Here is a 21,650-nt window from a genome sequence, read left to right on the forward strand (position 1 = left end):
TCAGTCTCTGCTCTAGCTAGGACTCAAATTGTTCTCAATGATGCACGATCAGGCACTCAAACACAACATCATCCTTCCTCTTAACAATAAAGCTACTGAAATTGAAATTATTTTGCCTACAGTTTGAGCAGTCACTTTGCTTGAATAGAAAAGGTGTACTTGTGGCACCTTAGAGACTAACCAATGTATTTGAGCATAAGCTTTCGTAAGCTACAGCTCATGTCATGGGAAAATTTTCCACTGAATGCATCCGATGAAGTGAGCTGTAGCTCACGAAAGCTTATGCTCAAATACATTTGTTAGTCTCTAAGGTGCCCCAGGTACTCCTCTTCTTTTGTGAATACAGACTAACACGGATGCTACTCTGAAACTTCGCTTGAATATTTTCTTTTGCATGCTTTTACAATGCTTCCAAGAGGGTGAGTTGCTCCATGTATAAAACTTCTATTGAGGTCTCTAGGGACCTGGCCTAGAGGAGATGCAGGAATGGACCCTATTTTAAATTTATAATGATTGAATTTGTTTTCATGGGGATAATTTGTCTTTTGTTAAAAGAGACACTTTTGAGTAATTTTGCCTGAAATTTATGCAGTTATTAAACCTGCAATGCGCTCCCTATAGCCACGGGACCTTATGCTCACTTTAACAGGCTCTGTGGTATAAAGCCATTTTGGGCATTATTCTGCCTGCGATTATTGCATTCCTTTGCGGCAAAGTTCCTGTTTGCAAATGTTGTGGGCCCCAGTTTTCACATAATTTTGTTTTCCTGTTATGCAGCCTGCAATCTTTGCAAGGCAGTCTTTGGCAGGCACATCTCAGCAATCATTTCTCTCTCAAATTCATTTGCAAACTACGGCACAACGGGTAAGGGAGCCCTGCCCAATCCCTAATCAACTCCGCTGAGTAGCTGTTCTGCAACAAGTCAGTTTGCTTTGGGGGGGGCAGGTAGACGTTCCGCGCCCCCCCCCCGCCGCCTGCCCCAGGCTGGGGTGTTCCCAGCGGTCTGCGCGGGCGGGCGCACGTCGGCGTCGTTCGGAACTTCGGACGGGAGCATCCCCCGGAAGGGGGGCGGGGCTGCAGTGGGCGGGCGCGGGGCACGTGATTCCTTTCCTGTGGCTCGCTCGGGGCTGGCGTTGGGTCGCGCGCCTCCCCCCCCCCCCCCGTGAATAGTCCCGGAGCAGCTCGCGCCAGGTTCAGCTGCTCGCGCGCCCTCCGTCTCTATGGCGACCCGCGGCGGGGCGGCGGCCGGGAGGCCTTACGAGCTGGTGGTGTTCGGGGCCTCGGGCTTCACGGGCCACTTCGTGGCGGAGGAGGTGGCGCGGGTGGCGGCCGGGGATGAACTGCGGGGCTCGCTGCGCTGGGCCGTGGCCGGCAGGAGCCGGGACAAGCTGGAGGGGGTGTTGGACAAGGCGGCTGAGAGGCTGGGTAAGGGAAGGAAAGAGGAGGGCGGAGGCCTGACGGGGGCTAAACAAACGGGGGGACCCCGGCTCCTCACTTCTCCCCCGTAATGCTGCCCCCCCCCATAGCCCTGCCCGGCCCCTCCTTCCCCCTGTGGTGATAGCAACACCCCCCCTCCCTCATGCCCTGCCCGGCCCCCCCCTTCCCCCTGTGGTGATAACAGTATCTGCTCCCCCCATAGCCCTGCCCAGGCCCCTCCCCCATAACCCTGCCTGGTCCTCCCCCGCCCATTGCCCTGCCCGCCCCCCTCTTCCTTGTGGTGATAGCGGCACCCGTCCCCTTGGCCCTGCCTAGTTCTCTCCCCTCCGCTCAATGGTCCTACCTGGGCGCCCCCCCCCCCCTTCCCCCACCACCTTGGCCAGTCACCCTGACTCCTGTGGTGATAGCAGCACCCCGGCCTGGCCCTGCCTGGCCTCTCCCTACATGGCCCTGCCCGCCCCCCCTTCCCCCTGTGGTGATATCAGGGTTGCGCCTCTCCCCCTCATGGCCCTGCTGGGTCACTCCTTCCCCCTGTGGTTGTAGCAAAATCCTCCATGACCCTGCTTGGGTTCCCCCTTTCTCCTGTGATGATATCGGCGTCCCCCCTTATGGCCCTGCCCAGTCACCCCTTCCCCCTGTGGTGATATCTGCACACGCAGCCCCCATGGCCCTGCCTGGTTCCCCTTCCCCCTGTGGTGGTAGCAATGCCCCCCCCCATGGCCTGGCCCCTACCCAAGCCCCCCCAACCCCCACACTTCCCCTTGTGGGCATAGCAGTAATTCCCTTCAGGGATGGCAGTGCCACTTCCCCAGTGGCTCCTCATTTCCCTCTTCCCCCCCCCCCCCATGCAGATGCCAATGTCCCATGCTCCTCTCCACTGGTGGCTGGGGCCTTAAGAGCTCTTTTTCCTGTTTCAATCTCCTTTAACTCCTAACACTCTGGATGGAAGGGGCAACTGGTCACAAATGTTGGGGGAGCCCTCCTTCAAGCTCCTGTGGATGGAATGGGGATCTGAGAGATTGGTCGCCACAGGCTGCTGAGCAGTCAGTAAGATTTGGGCAGCCCTGCTGGAATGGGGTGACCTTGTCATCTGTGTTTGGGGCCTTGGGGAGCAACTGTGATAGCAATTATTGTTTGTAATAATAGTCATAGTCTACTGGCCCCATTAATCAGGCCAAGATACCTTGCAACGGTTGTGAGGTTACACAGGGTGTTGCTGGTGTTTACCTCTGACACCACTGGGGTTTAATCCTCCTTTGCCCCACAAAATGGAGGGAGAAGTCCTAGTTTGTTAAAGTGCTGGAAAAGCGTCCCCTTTTTCTTCCTATCCTTGTTTCTATTCATACCATAAATAAGACCATAAAAATGGTAGTTAAAAGAAAGAGTTAGTAAATTTGATGAGGATAGTAACCTGAGTACCAGGCTCCAATTGTAACACTTCTTTCGATTTTCAGGAAAACCAGAGCTAAAGTCAGAAGTTGGCATAATACTCTGTGATGTCAGTGACCCATCCTCCCTTGCTGATCTGGCTAAACAGGCAGCTGTTGTTCTCAACTGTGTAGGCCCAGTAAGTATCAGTCTTCTAAGTATCAGAAACAAAATGGACAAACAAGCAATTCACATGCTGTTACTGACAAAAGGCGTTGGTATACTGTAAACAAGTAATAACTGAGTATGCTGTCTTTTAAAATCAAAACATGAGCTGTGAAACTCTAAAAATTAAATATAGTTTCTGGAATAAATAAATATTAATGAGATTGTGCTGCTGTTTCGGACAGTGAATTTGGAATGGCTGCTTATTGCACATGAAGTATTGCACCATAGTTGCATATGTTTTGTTTAGAAAATAAAACCAGTAAAGACCATTTTATTTTACTTTAGTATTAATGCAAAACAATAATAAAACAAATTTAGATTTATCATGTACTCTAGTCCCCTATTCTATACGTCTTGGCAACACTATCTTCCAGCTCTTGCCCTTTGATCTACTGTGGATGAGTTGGCAGGGGGAATTCTGCAACTGAAAATTTAAAGGGATACTAGCAACTATCAGACAACTATAATAGGTAGACATTTTTCAGACAATAGTAACCACGCCGATGTCTACAGCTGAAAGATTAAAGAAAAGTTTGTTTTCTGTTTTGACAGGACTTCAGGTGTGTATTGACTTTGAATGTTTCCCCAGTGTAATTAATTTTCCTTCTTGTTTGTGTGAGTCTCACACAGCAATAGAAGAGAGAACATTTTAATTGAAAAATGTAATGTAAATCCACAAAAATTGGCTGAAGAATCTGAAATAGATGTAGTGCCTGAAAGTACTTTGAAGTGTTTGTCTTTTAGATAACCAGTTACATTTCAAGTTGATGGTATCCCTTTAAATTCCCCCAAAGAATGAGTTCAAGAATTTTAGGTCAGCATAGGGCAAACTCTGTTACATTTTGTTGACATATCCTAACAAATGATAATTCCCAACCTACTGTGATAATTTAGCAAAACTGTCTGTAAAATATTTGTTTTATTGCACATTTGCCGAGTAAGATAAATAGCTTCCTTTTCTGTTTATAGTACAGGTTTTTTGGAGAGCCAGTAGTGAAAGCTTGTGTTGAGAATGGTACAAGTTGCGTTGACATCAGTGGAGAACCTCAGGTACGTGGCATGAACAAGTGAATGAATTACCGCTTGAAAATATCAGATGGGAATAATTTACTAAAGACCGTTTTATTGAATATATTTGGGTCACATCTTTAGTTCTCACTGATATTCCTGAACAGGAAAAATATTTTCCAGTCTCTAAGCTGTGATTTTAAATATGTTCTTAGTTTCCCTTTTTTACTCTTAGTTAAGAGTCATTAGAAACATTGTGGGACTGAAAATCAGGAACTCATGAATTTTAATTTTGACTGTGATGTCATCTGGGGGTTTCAACTCTTGCATTATTTTCCAAACCATAAAATAGGAATATTAAATACTTGTTTTCCTGCTTCACAGGAGTGTTGTAAGCATTAGTTCATGTGTATAAAATGCTTTGAGTATATATAGAAGTGCTGATTAATAGTACTGGGTACAATTTTCAAAAGTGCTCAAGTGACTTAGGAGGCTAAATTCTACTTTAGAAATGATTTTCGCTAAATCATTTGGGAAATCTTGAAAATTCAAAATTAGTAAAATGTCATACCTTCTGGTAGATTCCCTAGATATAGATTGTAACTTTTCTATAGGATGGGTTAATGGGCTATGCTACACGTGAAATACCTCATCTTGCTGGAGATTACAGTTAAAATCTTGGTAGAGCTGACTCATGGAATTGTTTTAGAAGAGATCTTTAAAATGGAATTCCTTTTCTGCTGTGTGTATGTGCACATTAAACATTCCACGTACACTATTTTTAAGAGTAGGGATTTGCTCTGATGATCTTGATTACAATGCTCCCTCCCTCCCCAGTTGAGCAATGTATTATGTACCTAAAAGATGCCAGCTTCTGCATTTCAGTGACTCGGTATATGTATATAGTCCTCCAGAACTTGGAGATGATAAAGATGCTATATAAATGTGAAATACGGCTGATCAGATGTGCTTTCACAGAGGATAGATAAGTAAATAGTAAAGGTGATTCTTTTCTGTCTTGTTCTGCTCCCTTAAAATAAATTATAGTTTGTACAGTTCTGTCTTACCAGAGTAATGATGCTTTAAAAAATAAAATCAAGTGAGATTTTAGGCTGCAGGTTGGACAAACACCTGTCAGGTTTGGTCTGATAATACTTAATCCTGCCTTGAGTTCAGGAGACTTTTCAAGGCCTCTTCCAGTCTGATGGTTCTATAATTCAAAATTATAAAATGTTCTGTTGGTTAGTGATATTAGCTCTTAATGGCTCATAATTTTCTTTATGGTATTTGTGTAAAGAAAAATGAGGAAAGCATAATTATGCAGAATTAGTCACTGGCCTTATGGGGTGGCCAGAATGTAACACTGTATCTTCCACAGGAAAGAGAACAAACATAACTTTCACTGAAACCCCAGTTTTAAAATATTTCTTTACTGTGAAGTTAAGTGTTTCTGTGTGAGTGGCTTTTCAGTTGAGCTGTTCATTTTCAATGTCCAAGATACATATCTTGACTGTCTTATACTTTACACAAAGACACTGTGAATATGTTATGACTAAAGAACATTGGAACGCTGTAAATAGATATGTGTGGACTACTGCTGAACTGTTACCACCAGATGGGACTTGTGTTATAAGACAATATGTGTATGATGTGGAGTTTTATAAATAAATAGGTTTGTAAGTGAGGCCTCTACCACACTTTATTTTATTTAGAATATAAACCGTACTACTTTGAGTGATGGTTTCTATATGTATTCCGAATGTGGATGCGCATGTGTGCCATGTGCTGGAGCTGGAGGTTTTTCAGCAGCACTGTCTGTTGACCTGCACATGGTGACGTAAGGCTCCCTTCTAAATGAACCCGAAAAGGAGAAGGTTCCCTCTGTGTTACGGTTAAAGTTAGAATTAGTTAATTTAGCATGTTTCCTTGAAGTTCAGATTATACTACAGTTCAGGATTATTTGTCTTAAAATGTTTGTATTTAATATTTTTCAGTTTCTGGAAGGAATGCATCTGAAATATAATGATAAAGCTGCAGAAAAGGGGGTATATGTCATTGGAAGCAGTGGCTTTGACTCTATTCCAGCAGATATGGGAGTCTTGTACACCAGAGACAATTTGAAAGGTAATGTCAAAGCTGAGAGCTGTGGGGTTGCCTGCTGACCGTTCCAGCCCCAGGGCAGAAAATGTCACGGTGGTCTCTGAAAGTCACAAATTCCATGAAATAATCGTAACCTTTTTTATTGCTTATGAGAGAGACGACAGTAGATGTTGGAGCCATAAAATACTCTTTCTGTCAGTGTTCTAGTGTCGCTATTTTATCTTTAAGAAGGACGAATGTGTAGAAGCTATGCTGAAATGACTAAACTCATTTCAGCTGTAAGTTGACCTCACTCTCAGTTATGGATTCTATGTCCAGCAGAATTGCATTTAGTATACTGAATACCTTTCATTGTGACCTTCCTTTAAAGTGTCAACACAATTACCCACTTAAGTGACCCCACACTAATTATCTTGAAAATATATGCGCACGTATCTACTGTCATAATTGCTATTAGCTAAAAGGATTTTTCTTAACATCTTGGTATACTGATTTTCACTTTAATAAAAATGAATCTGTATTTAGCAGTTTGATTAGCGAGAAAATGAGTGTACTAATGTGTGGGGGGTTTTCTTGACATTTGTTCTTCCTCTTTTCTCTTTCTGATGTTGTTTAATGGTCTTGTGGTCTGTTTGGGCAATACCAAGGACCTTGGGGATGCGGGAGGAATATATTTCTGACAGGGTACTGATATTGTCCATACAGCTCAAAATACTTTATAATATTAGTAAGAGTCAATCAGGTGGGGATACTTTTTTATAAAATTTTAAAAGGTGGTATCTTGGGTTTAAGATATAGCAGACAGTAAACTAAAGTTTGGGAGAGAAAATGTGTTTTGCTGTTCATTACAGAAAATTGAACTACTTAGCAAAATGTAAAATTATACATAATAAGTTAAATGCAGTGGAACAAGTTGATTTATAGTATAGCACTCAAGGGCTACCAAATTTTGTGACTTCATTTCTAAGTTTCAATTGCCTACATAATGCTTAATGTCAAAGCAAAGGCGAAAAATGCTTTGGGCCTTGATGTTGTCTTTTCCCTTTTTTTAATTACTGAGCTGTCCTTTCTTTATATAAAACAAGGATGGGAGTTAGTGAGTGAGGATAATACCATATGCTCTCATAAAAGCACTTTGCCTATGGTACTCAATGTGAGTAAAATAACCTTGGCTCACAAATCTTAGTTTATTTTCCTTGGAGATAAAGTACTTCAATACTAGAGTCTTACTTTACTCTTCCTTCTCTGTTAGTGATATCAGTCCTCTGACAATCTGTCTGGATGTGTCCCTCGGTGGGTGAACTACTGTCTAGTTCACTGCTGTATGACTGCATATGCTATGAGCTACTTTTATTTTTTATACTTTTTCCCCCATTAAAGGTACCCTAACTGCAGTTGAAAGTTTCCTGACTGTGAAATCTGGACCTGCGGTTAGTTTGTTTATATTGTCTTCTGAAATTACAATCTTATTAGCCACAAGCATACATAATATGAAAATTACAAAGCTTGAGACAGCAGCTAACCAAATAAATATTTTTTACCCATAATCAAAATACCATATCCTTTGTAGCAGCTTTTCAAAACTGCCATGAAGCTATATCGGACCATGGGACAAGCTAGATGCCAGCCCTTTGATGGTGATGAAAAATAATTTTATAAGTCTTGATGTGACTGATAACTAGTCTTTTGATAAAAACATTTATCATAGCAAGGCTTGTTTGTAAAGAGTTGGCGGGGATAACATGCGCAAAATACATTAGAACATAACCTGAGCTGCTGTCAGTAGTGCCAGTGCCGATATATTTTTTTAATGCAGTTGGTCGTGCATGTAGACATAGTATGAGAAATGTTAAAAGTGGTAACAAGGAAAGAGTTTCCCCAGGCTGGATTAAACATTAGGTCAGATTTTAGATACTGGAGTAGTTAGTTTCATGGTATTTCACTAGGGTTACAGTATCCATGATGGAACGTGGAAGTCAGCAATTCATGGCCTTGCAGATCAAGACAATTTGAGGAAGCTTCGAAAACAGATAGGATACAGACCTCTCCCAATCATTGGTGCAAAACAAAAAAGAAGGTAAGAGAAACTTATAAGACCAGAATTTTGTTTTGTTTTAATCTTTCCCCATGAGCTTTATAATTATATTATATTTTAATATAAATTTCTAAAAGAAGGAATGTTTCCTGTCTGGTAAAATTGGAGGAATAACTTGCTTAAATAAAGGTTTAATGTATCTGATATTTCAAGATAAGGTACAATGAGGGAAAAATGCATCAAAATTGATTCTTTTTTGGTAACATCATCTGTACCGAAAGCTTTATTAGAGAAACTGTTAGGAGCACCTTTTGATCCTAGATTTACCTAGATCCTAGATTTAAATAATTGCATTTCAAAAGCTCTTGCTGCTATGGAAGGAGAAAATGTTGCACAGGCAGTAAGTCAAATTCATCCCTTGGTAATGCAATTGACTTTGGTTTGTGGTAGGGATACATTTGGCTCAGGTTTTTGGATTATTTATTACTTAAACCCAAAGGAAAGAGAGAGTATGGGGTAAGAATGCTTAAGGAAAATGGTCTATTTTTGTCCAAGTTGTTACAATTGTAAGTCAGTTTTACAACTTGCTAAGTTTTGAAAAGAATAGCTATACAAATGACATTACAGTAAGTGATGGAAAATATTAATGAATGTTTCTTTTGCCTTCAGAGGACTAGTGTTTTACAGTCAGGAATTCAAAGAGTACTCCATTCCTTTCATGGGAGCAGACGTCTCTGTTGTAAAACGAACTCAACGGTATTTGCACACACATTTGCAAGAAACACCTGTAAGTTTGCTTTTATGTTTATTTAATCAGTGTTCTGTTGTGTTCTTCGTAGCGCTTTCAGTGGCATGAAGCATCTCTTCAAATCAACTATCATCAGACTAGACTGGCTACAGATTTAGGGTTGCTAGAGAAGGGACAAACGCATTGTCTTTCCCCTTACTAAGCTTCAGTAGAAGTTAATAGTTGGGGGTTCTTGTGGGAGCCTCATTTGCTCCTGGAATCTCAGCTGGCTGTGGTGTCCTAGTTTTTTTTGTTTTTTACCCTTCCCCACCCTGCACTCTGTGCTTTGCTAGCAGGGTACCATCTTTCAGGTGTGGACCTAATACCATTTCTTCATGAATCTTGTCAACTGTAGGCTAAACTACTTAACATGCTCTATGCAGCTTGTCATCTTAGTGTTGTGAGCCGTGTTGTACAGTACATAAAAGAATTCCGTATGCTGCAATGGCCTCCTTTTTGCTTTTGAGCGCAGTTTAAGTTACAGTTAACCTATAAATCCCTATAGGGTCTGTACCGTGGCTATCTAAGAATGCTTCTCTTTATATACCTTCCATACAGATGAGATAGAGATGAACAAGTTCTTAAACTCAAACTTTGTGGGAAGGGTTTTCTCATTAGAAGTTCTTGACCCTGGAACTCGCCTCTCTTGTCAGTTCATTAGAGTAGGTGTTTGCTCACCTTGGAAAATAGGGTAAAATTAATCTTCTACTTTAGGTTTTTGCTGGAGGAAGGCTGAGGAATGTTTCACTTGTAAAACTGAGTGAAGTAGTTGGGTTAGAATATTGTTTATGCTCTTTAGAGAAGTATTGGAGCAACATTAAGTTTTTCTGTTGTTTTTTGGACAGAGTCAAGTGTTGGACTTGTATATAATTAATAATTTTCATTCTAATTATGAAGTAATTTATGCCCAGAGGTTTAGGTGGTTGGCCCATATTACAAACATAAAATATAACAGATTTTGACTCTAGCTCTTTCCATGTGATTCTGCACCATTTTAAACATCTGTTAAGATTAGATACTGATCCATATTATGCATAGGTCTTTATTATTTTAACATTACTTACAGCATCAAACACTCCTAAAAATAGCCTCTTTTCTAGTTTAACATCTTCTAATGGTTTCCTCTGTGCATTAAGGAATACTGTCATTTAATTCCCTACTCCCTGCCCCCAAAACTGTCAGGTCTGTGTAGAGTAGTAAGTAGATTGTGATCAAGGGCTAATGCCACTCTTGATCGCACCTGGTGTTTTTATTGATGTCTGTGGGATTTGGGTGTGCAGATTGAGGGCAGCATCAAGGTGAGTAATGCTCTATGTTCACAGTGTGCGGGTGCTGAGCTTTTACACATGTTCTCAACAGGAGATGAGTACCAGCAGTCTCTTGAATCATGTAAAACCAAGTTAGTTTTGCTTGTGTTGAGGCAAAAAAAGATGGGAAATGTAGTTTTAAAGGAAGAAGAAAAGTAATGTGTATCTGATTTAAGATCTGTTCTGCACTGTTCTCTTGTTTATCATGTCCCCTCTCTACAGCTTGTACCACAAAATTATAGTTCTCCCCTTATTTTTTCTACTCACTGTGAATACTGAAAATGCAGCATTAGTCAGAGATGGTTGGAACTGAGTGTATGCGTATATCAGAAATGTTACAGCAGCACAACTGCAGCATTTCTAGTGTAGATACTTTGTACAGCGATGGAATGGGTCCTTCTGTTGCTGTACTAAATCCACATCTCTGAGAAGCAGTAGTTAGATCAATGGAAACATTTTTTTTCTGTTGACCTAGCAGTGTTTATACCAAGGCTTAGGGAAGCTTCACTTTGTTGCATAACGTGAAATTTTTCACAGCCTTGGGTGATGTACAGTGCTTAAGTGACCTAACTTTGTAGTGTAGACCAATCCTAACAGCTGTTTGAAGAAATCTTTCTGCTGTGGAATATCTTTTGACATCAGCACAGTGGAATAGGTTTTTTGTCTTAGATAAGAGCTGAGAGGCAAGTAATTGTTATGTAAATCTTTTACTGAAAAATTATCGTTTTGTGTTCCGTTAGGTGCAGTATGCAGCTTATGCAACAGTGGGTGGTATTGCATCTGTTATTAAGCTGATGTTTGCTGGCCTTTTATTTTTTCTTCTTGTGAAGTTTAGCTTTGGAAGAAATCTCCTGACAAAAGTAAGTATTGTTTTTCATTTTTTAACATTTCAGACATGCTGGCCAGTTGCTTTTTCTAATTTAGTTTTGGGGTTTCTTCTGCAGTACCCAGAATTTTTCTCTAGTGGACATTTTACAAGGAAAGGACCAACACAAAAGCAGGTAATTTAATTTTCATCCCCAGTTATACAGCATTTTGGTGTTTGCTGTTATTATGCAAATTACAAAGCAAGAGTCTAGAGTCTGCCACTTCGGGTGTGTCCACACTGCAATAAAAAACCCATGGTAGAGACTTTCAGGACATGACTACACTTGCAGATGTAGAGCGCTGTGGATTAAACCAGCCCTCGGAGAGTGCAGTAGGGAAAGTGCTGCAGTGTGTTCACGCTGTCAGATTCAAGCACACTGGCATGGCCACGTTAGCAGCTCTTGCAGTGCCACAGAGAGCAGTGCATTGTGGTAGCTATACTAGGATGCAAGTGGCTGCAATGTGCTTTTCAAATGGGGCGGGGGGGAGTGTGTTGTATGTATGTGGGGTGGGGAGAGTGGGTTTTTGGGGGGCTGAGAGTATGTCAGCATGCTGTCTTGTAAGTTCAGACAGCAGCAGATCCCCCCCCCCCCCCCTGCGCACGTGCGCCTCTTTCTCTCTCTCTCACACACTCCCAGCAAGCAATATTCCACATTAATGGTTGCTTTGTCCCAGAGCAGATAAGCATGCCGGCTGTCGGAAACAGAGCTTTGAAAGGGCATATCCACATTCCTGCAGCCAATTCCAAAACAATGACAAGAGTGGCCACTTGACTTAAGGGGATTATGGGATGTTTTCAGAGGCCGATCGCAGTGCAGTAATGCAACAGTTCATTCACGCTGACGCTGGGGTGTTTCAGCCAAGGCGCAGCAAGCGTTGCGCTTCTCGTGGAGGTGGATTACCAGGAGCGCTCCAGCTGCAGAGTCCAGACGCTCTAAGTGCCTTGCCATGTGGACGGGTCATGAGTTAGGGTGCCTGAGGCTGCTTTAATGCACTCTAACTTGCAAGTGTAGCCAAGCCCTCAGTGCCTGAGTTAACTGACTTGAGCTCTTGGGGCTAAAAATTGCGGTGTAGACATTCGGGCTGGAGCCTAGGCTCTTAAATCCTGCAAGGAAGGTTTTAGAGCCCAAATATCTACACTGCTGTTTTTTAACCCCACAGCCCAAGTTAGTTAATCTGGGCTGAGAGACTAGAAAAGTTCTTGGTGTAATATATATTGTTATGAAAAGGTATAAAAAATGAAATATGCTTTCTAGACACAAATTGTTGTATTACATAAAGAAATGGCTACTCTGTAAATGAAAGCACTTCTTGTCTTCTGCATTGCAGATAGATGGATCATCCTTTACAATGACATTTTTTGGTGAGGGATACTGCGAGGGCCAAGATCCACAACAGGGCAAACCAAATGTAAAAATCTGCACCCAAGTGAAAGGACCAGGTAAAGAAGCCAGAATGCTTTATTATGGCCATCTTAAAAATTCAAGGTCAGCTGTTTGTCATGTACCCCTCTTCTACTGACCATTATTTTTAGCATTGTAAAGAGTATTTGAATAAGCTGGAAGCCATTTTATAGTTGCCAGCTGTTTTATAAAGAGGCAGTGATATTGGAAGGAAATCTGCCTGCGGGTGTTATGTAAGCAAGAAGTTAAACTGGAGAATTGAAACCACCAGATGTAAATAACACTACTACAATTAAAAAAAATTAGCTTACTACCTTAACTTATGTAGGACTTCCATTTCATATAGCAACCTGGAATTTCAACAGTAATTGCATCTCACTCTGTGGTTATTCCAAGGCTTAACACAGCCATTGCTACTAACAAGCTACTTTTCCATGATTTTTTTGGGAAGAGTGCCTGTGTACTGTTGTTAATTTTGATGGAATATAATGGTCACAAAGAGTTAAAGGTGTTTTATGACCCTGTCACTGTCTAATGTTAACGAGGGTTTGGTATAGAGAGACCTTAACCTGCTTAGCATTATAGCAAACACATCATTAGAAATATTTTTAATCCTTTAATAAAGGTATAGATAAGAAGGAAAAAAAAACATTAAGGCTTTTATTTTAGGAACATGCCTGCTCCTATTCCCTCTAGCTCAAAATTTTTTAAAGAAGGACTCCCCATCCCCCTTTGACAGTGTTTAGGTAGTAATAACTGTCTTTGGGGTGGGGGAAGTTAGTTGGGATGTTGCTGTTCTTAAATCCAATCCATTTCCTAAAAACAAAATAAGACACACACACACACACAGAGGAAACAAAAGAACAGGAAAAATAGAAAATACAGATTCTCTCTGGTGTTGACTGACTTCCATCCTCACTACTGGAAAAACACTATTGCACGTGGTCTTATCGGCCACTCTAGGACCTGGCAAACCTGTACAGGTTTTAACTGCCTCTTGGTTACAATCTTACAGCAGTGCTGTAAAATATAGTCTATACCAGACTCTTATTAAGACAGAAGGAAAAAGGAGACAGGCAGACAGACAAGAGAAGACATACAAAGGGAAAGGAAAAAGATACACATGGTGTTTGTAAAAGAAAGTCTTTTATCCCAGGTGGTGGATGGATTGAGGAAGCAGGTAGAGGTGGTGGTATCTGGGTCCCTCTCTGGAGCGGGAAGATGAAGACCTATTGTTGTGTTATGGCAGATCCTGGTGTCCCATGAGACAGTGGGGGAGGAAGCCATGATGGCAAGTCTCTCTGCAGTTGTTGTTGTCAGACAGCTGCTTCTTGATTTCTTCTTCCCCCTCCAAAAAAGGCGTGATGGGTGGAATAACCCATCCTCATATGTTGTCCACTAGTTAGACCTACTTCCAAAACAATACATTTTGATTTTTGGTCCCACCCTTCTGATGTTCACCAGGCATGATATTAACACTATCCTTGAGTTATATCAGTAGGCCTTTTTGTTTGTATGTATTCAGTCTGTATGCTTTTTGCATCTTTTCCCATCAATATATGTTGTTGATAGCTTATTGTGACATTTTATGCACTTTTACTCATATGTCACAGTTGAGCTCACCATTAAGGTATATTTGTAGACCTAATTACACCTCTACTCTGATATAATGCAGTCCTTGGGAGGCAAAAAATCTGACCGCATTATGTTAAACTTGCTTCCTCCCCCTCTCCCCCCAATCCCTGACCGCCCCCTCCAGAGACCCCTGTCCCTAATCAGCCCCAGGACCCCAGCCCCCCTTCTCCCTGTCTCCTGACTGCTCTGACCCCATCCACAGCCCTTGCCCCCTGACAGGCACTCATCGGCAGCAGCAGGAAGCGGAGCAACGCGGCCCCAGCCCACTCCACTCTGCCACCTCCCAGCTGCAGCACTCCACTTACCACTGCTGGTGAGTGCGGGGAGTTTAGGGAAAGGACATCCCCTGTACTCACCTGTGGCGGGAAGTGGAGTGATGCAGCCCCAGCCCTCTCCACTTTCCTTGCCCTGGCCCCATCTGTGTTGCTGCAGGGAGTGAGGGGGTTGGGGAAAGATCCAGCACTCACCTGGGGCGGGAAGCAGAGCGCTGTGGCTGGGACTGGGCTGCTCCGCTTCTGTGGCTGCTGGTGAGTGCGGGGGGGAATCCCTTCCCTCAAGCCCCCTTCCCCGAGCGACACAGCTGGGGGCAGAGCAAGGGAAGCGGAGTGGGCTACTTCTGGCCTGCCCGCTAATCCCCTGGGCCACTCTGGGACTGCAGGGCCCCCAAAAGTGCCCCCCCACAGCTGTCTCTCAGACCTGGGGGGGAACCCCTGACTGCCCCCCCAAGACCCTGTGCTCCTTATCCAACCCCTCGGTCCTGGCTTGGCACCCTAAACACGCTGCTCAGAGCAGCGTGTCGGAGCTTTACAGTGTTTTATGCGAACCCGCGTTATATCGAGGTAGAGGTGTATTACAACAGTATTACTGTAAATTGATTCAGTTTCTGATATTCCACCTAGGAAGTGAGAGACTAAAAGTGATGTGAAGAGAGAGTACTTCTGTGATTGTTACAAATTGGCCTCACTGTATAGTCACCAGTCTTTTGAAATTGGACCCAACTCCTGGGTCCCATGTACTTCAAAGTTGACTGCAGTTGACAGTAAGGGACTCTAGTGCTCATTCCTAGGTACAGACATGTCTGATGCCCTTACTTGGGATGTGGGATCTAGCTGCCCTAGACTCTGTAACCAGTGCCTCAGAACTCCCAGCTGGCCTATGGTCACTCTGGGCTTCTAGTTTAACTTATTTGGGGACAAGTTGGGAGGAAAACAAGGAACACAGGTAATTTCTTTGTAGCTGAGAGTTACAAATCTTTGAAAAGAACAAAGTCCTGAGATATACCTTCCCTGAGTCTCATCCCACCTTTTCTCTGTGTGTGTGTGTGTGTGTATATCTATCTCTTTCCTGCGAGTCCTTATTGCATGTTATAAATATAAAGGAAAAGGTAACCACCTTTCTGTATACAGTGCTATAAACCCTTTCACCTGTAAAGGGTTAAGAAGCAAAGGTAGCCTAGCTGGCACCTGACCCAAATGACTAATGAGAGGACAAGATACTTTGGAGGGTGGGGGATGGACAAATGACAAAGGGTTTGTCTGGCTGTGTGATGCTTTTGTTGGGAACAGATCAGGAAGGCAGCCTCAGAACTTCTGTTAAGTTAGTAAGTAAGTAATCTAGCTAAATATGCGTTAGATTCTGTTTTGTTTTAATGGCTGGTAAAATAAGCTGTGCTGGATGGAATGTATATTCCTGTTTTTGTGTCTTTTTGTAACTTAAGAATTTGCCTAGAAGGATTCTCTATGTTTTGAATCTGATTACCCTGTAAGGTGTTTACCATCCTGATTTTACAGAGGTGATTCTTTTACCTTTTCTTTAATTAAAATTCTTCTTTTAAGAACCTGATTGATTTTTCATTGTTCTTAAGATCCAAGGGTCTGTGTTCACCTGTACCAATTGTTAAGGATTCTTATCAAGCCTTCCCCAGGAAAGGGGGTTTAGGGCTTGGGGGCATACTTTGGGGGAAGACATCTAAGTCAGCTCTTTCCCTGTTCTTTGTTTAAAACGCTTGGTGGTGGCAGCATAGGGTTCAAGGACAAGGCAAAGTTTGTACCTTGGGAAAGCTTAGGGGGTTTTTCATGCAGGTCCTGACATCTGTACCTTAGAGTTCAGAGTGGGAAAGGAACCTTGACATTGCACATGGCAGTGGTGAGGCCCTTCCTCTTGAATATGGTCTGTGTGCTCATCCTAAGAAGCTCCAGATCTACCAGTCATGCTGCTTCTGTACACAGGGGCCTACAAGAAGGAGACTATTGGTCCATAGGGGTGGGCCCATAGTCAAGACAGTCAAAATCAGTCACCTAGATTTCAGCCTTAATGATAGGGTAAAGCTGTAGGCCCAATTATTACAAGACTAATTGTGAGCTCAACTGTAAAATGTACATGAAAGCCCATAAGGGTCAAAATAATTTACAGTAATAAATGTTGATAGGAAAAGTTGCAAAAGGGAGACGCATGGAATTAGTACAAACAAAAAGGTCTAGTGGTATAACTCAAGGTCTGTGTTAAGATCAGGAAGTATGGAACCAGAAATCAGTGAATCAAAATTAGTATCAGAAACTAGGCCTAATTGGTGGACAAAATAATGAGGATGGGCTGTTCTACTCACCATTCCCTTTATGGGTCTTTAAAGACAGACAGATTGGCTAAGAGAAAACCTCACCACATGGCTGCCACCTCCCACAGTCTCCTGGGATGTACTGGCCAGAGAGAGGGACCCAGATGACACCAACACCTCTACAGCTCCAGCTGAATCCCAAACACTGACTGAAATAGGACCCCACTTCAACAGCAGCATCAGTCTCTAAACTAACTTTTTCTCCCGCAAAAAGTCAGTTGTTACCATCTGTCTGCCAAACAAGGGTTTTTCCTTGAGAGAATATTTAAACTGGAAAAGGAACAAGGAATGTTGTTAAAATGAAAGCCTTACTTTACAATTCAAATGCTTTAACTGTTTCCTTCATCTTTAATAAAAGGTTTAAAATTATGTTTTATGCTGTTTTTCCCCTCATGGTACTAAACAAGCTGAGCTCTCTTGCTACTAAACTCTGATCCATGTTTAACGCTGAACAGTGACTGGGTTGTGTTAGAACCTTGGGCTCTATATTCCATCTAATTATATACATCAGTCTTCAGCAAGCCGTCACACACCTTATTGGTGCTCAACAGATCGATATCTACTCCATTATCACATTTTTTGCAGATGCTGGCTATGTTGCTACAGCAGTAGCAATGGTTCAGGCAGGTATAGCGCTGCTAAAGGATGCAAGTTCTCTTCCTAAACAGTGAGTCTTTATTTTCCTATGTACTGTATGTGTGCATTCAGACAGGGCTCTTTTTAACCCCCTCATCCTCTGTGCATTTAAAATGGTGCTGGAAAATGAACATCCAGAAACACACAGCATGCTCCTTGTGTATCAAGTTATCCAATTTTTTTCAATAGAGATTTATGTGAGTTGTCTTCACAAAATCAACCACATTATTAAGTTCTGGAAAAACCCCAAACCAAGCAAAGTTTTCTATAACTCAGTGCATAATTATTTGTAATAACCAATTCTCACAATTTTAAATTAATCACTTTAATTCTGATAACTGCATAAAATATCAGTCTTGTCTTCTGTAATTAGAAATGTAAACAATTAGCTTTTTAATTTTTAATTAGTCTTCCCCCTCCTACCTTGGGGCTGCTTTTCTGGCTGGCACAAAGGAGGTGTAGTAGAAGAAAAGCTACTGCTGCATCCAGGGCAGAAGCATAATTACAATTAATTTTTGGTTATTTGGGCCATTGAGATTTTAAATATTGGAATTACTGATATTTATTTATGTAGCTATCAAAATCACTTTTATACAAAAAAGTTACCTTTTGAAATGCTTCAGGGCTGGCCATGCTGGTAGAGCTGTGTGTGAGAGCCTGCAGAGAGAACTTGTCAGTGATCCCTGCCTTCATGGATGGATTAGCATCAAGGGTCCTGGGGCAGCAAGAAACAGAGGGAATTGCTGAAGAACTACTCCTGGGTCCAGCAACATTTCTCTGCCTCCTACTGCTTTGAGACCCCTCTCTGCTATAGAGACAGTCCATCCATGAAGGCAGGGGTCGGCAACCTTTCAGAAGTGGTGTGCTGAGTCTTCATTTATTCACTCTAATTTAAGGTTTTGTGTGCCAGTAATACATTTTAAATGGTTTTAGAAGGGCTCTTCCTAAAAATCTAATATATAACTAAACTATTGTATAGAAAGTAAATAAGGTTTTTAAAATGTTTAAGAATCAGCTCATGGGCTGCCTTTGGCACGCATGCCATAGGTTGCCTAGACTGTAAAATCCCCAAAATGAGCTTGCATCATCACAAGAGCTCTTGTTGCAGGCACCAAAATCCTGGGATGCTCAATTAAGTCACAAGCATAAGGAATACTGTAGTTAAGACAAACTGTTGTACCTTTGGTAGTAATTTACAATTCAGTACTCAGATTAAATATATTTGACCTGTTTTTATAATTTGTTTAACAGAGGTGGCGTATATACTCCAGGAGCTGCTTTCTCTAAAACAAAACTGATTGATCGGCTGAACAAACATGGCATTGAGTTCTCTGTTGTTAGCAAGTCAGAAGCCTGAAGTTTCAAAATTAATTCCAAGGAAAACTATAGTTGCATGAACTAACATAGCAAGAGTTTATTCAGATTTAAAACCAAATAAAATCATTTACAAATAATTGTATTGTTAACAATGGTGAAAAAGGATTGTAGCATTTTGTGTAGTGAACCAGCTAATGCAAAGAGATTAATACCCCTAAACTATGAGGTGTTAGAGAAATTACTGCTTCAGTGTCTATTTAGATGTCAAAAATTATAATCCTGTATAAATTTGAGAGAGGTTAATGGGATGCATGTGTGTTTTAGGTCTGATCATCTATAGAATTTTAATAGGTATTGGTAAATTGGGGGCAGTAGTGGGAGAGCTTTCAGCTAGCATAACAGTAGATTCAAGTCATCCTTTGTCAGTCAAGGGATTTAAGAAATAACTCCATTTACTACTGAAGGGACTGGATAACAAGTGCCTTAGCTAATCAAGCCATTACTTATGACTGTTTAAGGGAAGGGATCACTTATTTGTGCTGTGGTCATTTTGTATGATTTGGTACTTATAAAAACAAGACTGGCTTCAATTTCTTGTAATTCTCCATAACTTGCTGTAATGGGCTTTACACTAGGAAAGTCCAGCTCCTTATTTCTAGGAGTTACACTGAAAAACAAGAACACATTAGGAGTAGATGGAGTATTTAAGAAAGACAGTTATAACATGCAAGTTAATTTGTTAGCCTTGTTTGACCTGCATTAACATGAGTGCAGAAGCTATGAGGATAGGTGCTTCATGGTATAAATCTTATTCATGTGATTCTAGAGATGTAGAGGGAAATACTTTTGTAACTTGAAGATTTAGTATGACAAGCAAGCAGCTTTAGTCCATCTTTGTGTATAGCACAATAAGTGACCTACAGCAGTGAAAATTACCACCTTCTAATTGAAGTCTTTGTACAAATTATGTGTAATTAAACAAGAAAGCTGAGTTGCTTAGTCTTACACCAAGTATGGATTAAGCTAAGCCTAACTATTTATTTATGCTTTAAGGTTGTGGTTTGGCTATCCACTACAAATGGCAGACTGCAAAGTTAAATAATTAAGTCACTGTTGCTCAAGAACTGCTTATGCCATGCTTGCTTTCTCTCTTCTTTTTAACTATAAGAGCAACATCATTTTTCAATCTGCATATGCTAGATTCAAGCTGCTCCCCGAAATCCTTCAACATGTGTGATTGTCTCTCTGTAAAAAGACGTAGCATCTGAAGGTTATCTTCTTCCTGCAAAAGACCAATAAAATTAATGAGTATATATTGGACTCAGTGTGCATGTTATTTTATATATCTTTTCCTCATGGATGTCTTAGAGTGGCATGGGGGTGATTAAGGCAGTAACTAAAAAATAGCAGGTAATAGTTAAAACACCACTAAATTATCTCTGAAGCAGAAAGGATGGGACAAATCACAGTTAAATTGAAACTAGAGATGGTTTCATAGCAGTGGTGTTGCCTGTTGAACAAAATAGCACACATGTAACTGAGTTGGGAAAGGCAAGTAGGAGAGCAGAACAGGTCCTCAAGCTAGAATCAGCAGCAGTGAGTGGTGAGATATGCAGTACTTTTCATCTCTCCAGGGATCTCCAGACTGCACTACTTTCACACCACCTCCCCCAAATAAAGATCAGTTTACACACACAAATTAATAGCAGTGATGTAGGGCAAGTGCATTTCTACTAGTTCTTTATGGCCAAAATAGGCTCCTGACAAATACATTTAATATCAGAGCACTGTACCAACCTGTTTCTACAAGACTACATCTGTGTTTTGCCCCCTTTAGAGTTTGGTTTGCTTCTGAATGTATAACAAAGGTCTAAAAGATTTCTTACATTAGAAATTCAGATCTTGTCTACCCTGTTAGACTCTGGGTGATGGAAGTTACAACATTTAATATTAAAGACTTACAACCAGAAGACGACAAAGATTTTTCCTCAGTTCAGATTTGAAAAAAAAAAACTTAGTCTAATGCTTCTTTCCATCATCAACAACTAAAGTCCATAACAGTGTTTTTTAATGTAAATATTCACACACAAAAAATTAAAATAGTAAAAAAGGCCCCACGCCCCCTCTTACCCATTTCAGGTCACCCCTGTTTTATTCCTAATGTAGTGCTGAAGTACACCAGAACAGTACACGTAAAATGAATAATTACTGAGTCACAATGAAGTGACATGAGTTTGCTTATGCTCAAATAAATTTGTTAGTTTCTAAGGTGCCACAAGTCCTCCTCTTCTTTTTTCAACCTTGTGATAACACATATTGATTTCCCCTCCCCTATTTACCCACAGAGACTCTTATAGTTGCTATAGAAGTTGTAGGCAAGTGGTGATGTACACACAACTAATTATGAAGGACTGAGAAGGAGCAACCACACAAGGTTAACTGAGCAGCCCGAGGGAATGTACTCTGCATCCAAGCCTTACTGTAGGCAGAGTAAGACAGCTACAAGCGTGTGGTTGGCAAGGAGTTGTGGGTCCTTGAGTGGAGCTTAGGCAAGTGAGCAGTAACAGCAATTGTTGTGGCCTTGATAAGGGAGAGGAGGTGGTCAGGGAAGCCTAGAAGCATCAGGCAATCGTTGGTAGCAGCTGCCCTTGACAGAAACGGGATGCAAAAAAGGGGTGATCCTGAAAATTGCCAGTTTTCAAGGGCCCTCCAGGCTATCAGCTATAATCTAACAGCAGTGTTATGCTGCACAATCAAAGAGACTGACTTTTAATGGGGACTGCCATTTTGGAGTTTTTCACATAGAAATATTTTTCTTATAGAATCAGGTTATTCGAGCAATGAGGCTTTAGTGAAACAAGCCAGGAAGACATCCCCATGGAGATTTTTCTGCAGAGGCATCTTTCTA

General features: G+C 41.5%; 2 protein-coding genes across 2 annotated transcripts in view; one reads left to right on the forward strand and one right to left on the reverse strand.

The window, feature by feature from the left end:
• Nucleotides 1-1,000: 1,000 nt before the first annotated feature.
• SCCPDH (saccharopine dehydrogenase (putative)) lies at nt 1,001-20,062 on the forward strand. Its single transcript, XM_038393974.1, has 12 exons — nt 1,001-1,425; nt 2,892-3,004; nt 4,003-4,083; nt 6,036-6,165; nt 7,522-7,571; nt 8,088-8,218; nt 8,846-8,963; nt 11,011-11,130; nt 11,215-11,271; nt 12,467-12,578; nt 17,375-17,456; nt 18,677-20,062. Exons 1-12 carry the CDS (start codon nt 1,221-1,223, stop codon nt 18,780-18,782), a joined length of 1,305 nt encoding a protein of 434 aa, XP_038249902.1. The 5' UTR covers nt 1,001-1,220; the 3' UTR covers nt 18,783-20,062.
• Nucleotides 19,596-21,650, reverse strand: part of LOC119852590 (kinesin-like protein KIF28P) — a 63,029-nt gene continuing 60,974 nt past the window's right edge. Inside the window, exon 24 of the mRNA XM_038393966.2 lies at nt 19,596-20,024. Within this exon, the coding sequence (XP_038249894.1) occupies nt 19,860-20,024 (165 nt within the window). The 3' untranslated portion in view covers nt 19,596-19,859. The remainder of the gene's footprint in view (nt 20,025-21,650) is intronic.

Source organism: Dermochelys coriacea, chromosome 3 (genome assembly GCF_009764565.3).
Source record: "Dermochelys coriacea isolate rDerCor1 chromosome 3, rDerCor1.pri.v4, whole genome shotgun sequence".
Classification (NCBI taxonomy): domain Eukaryota; kingdom Metazoa; phylum Chordata; order Testudines; family Dermochelyidae; genus Dermochelys; species Dermochelys coriacea.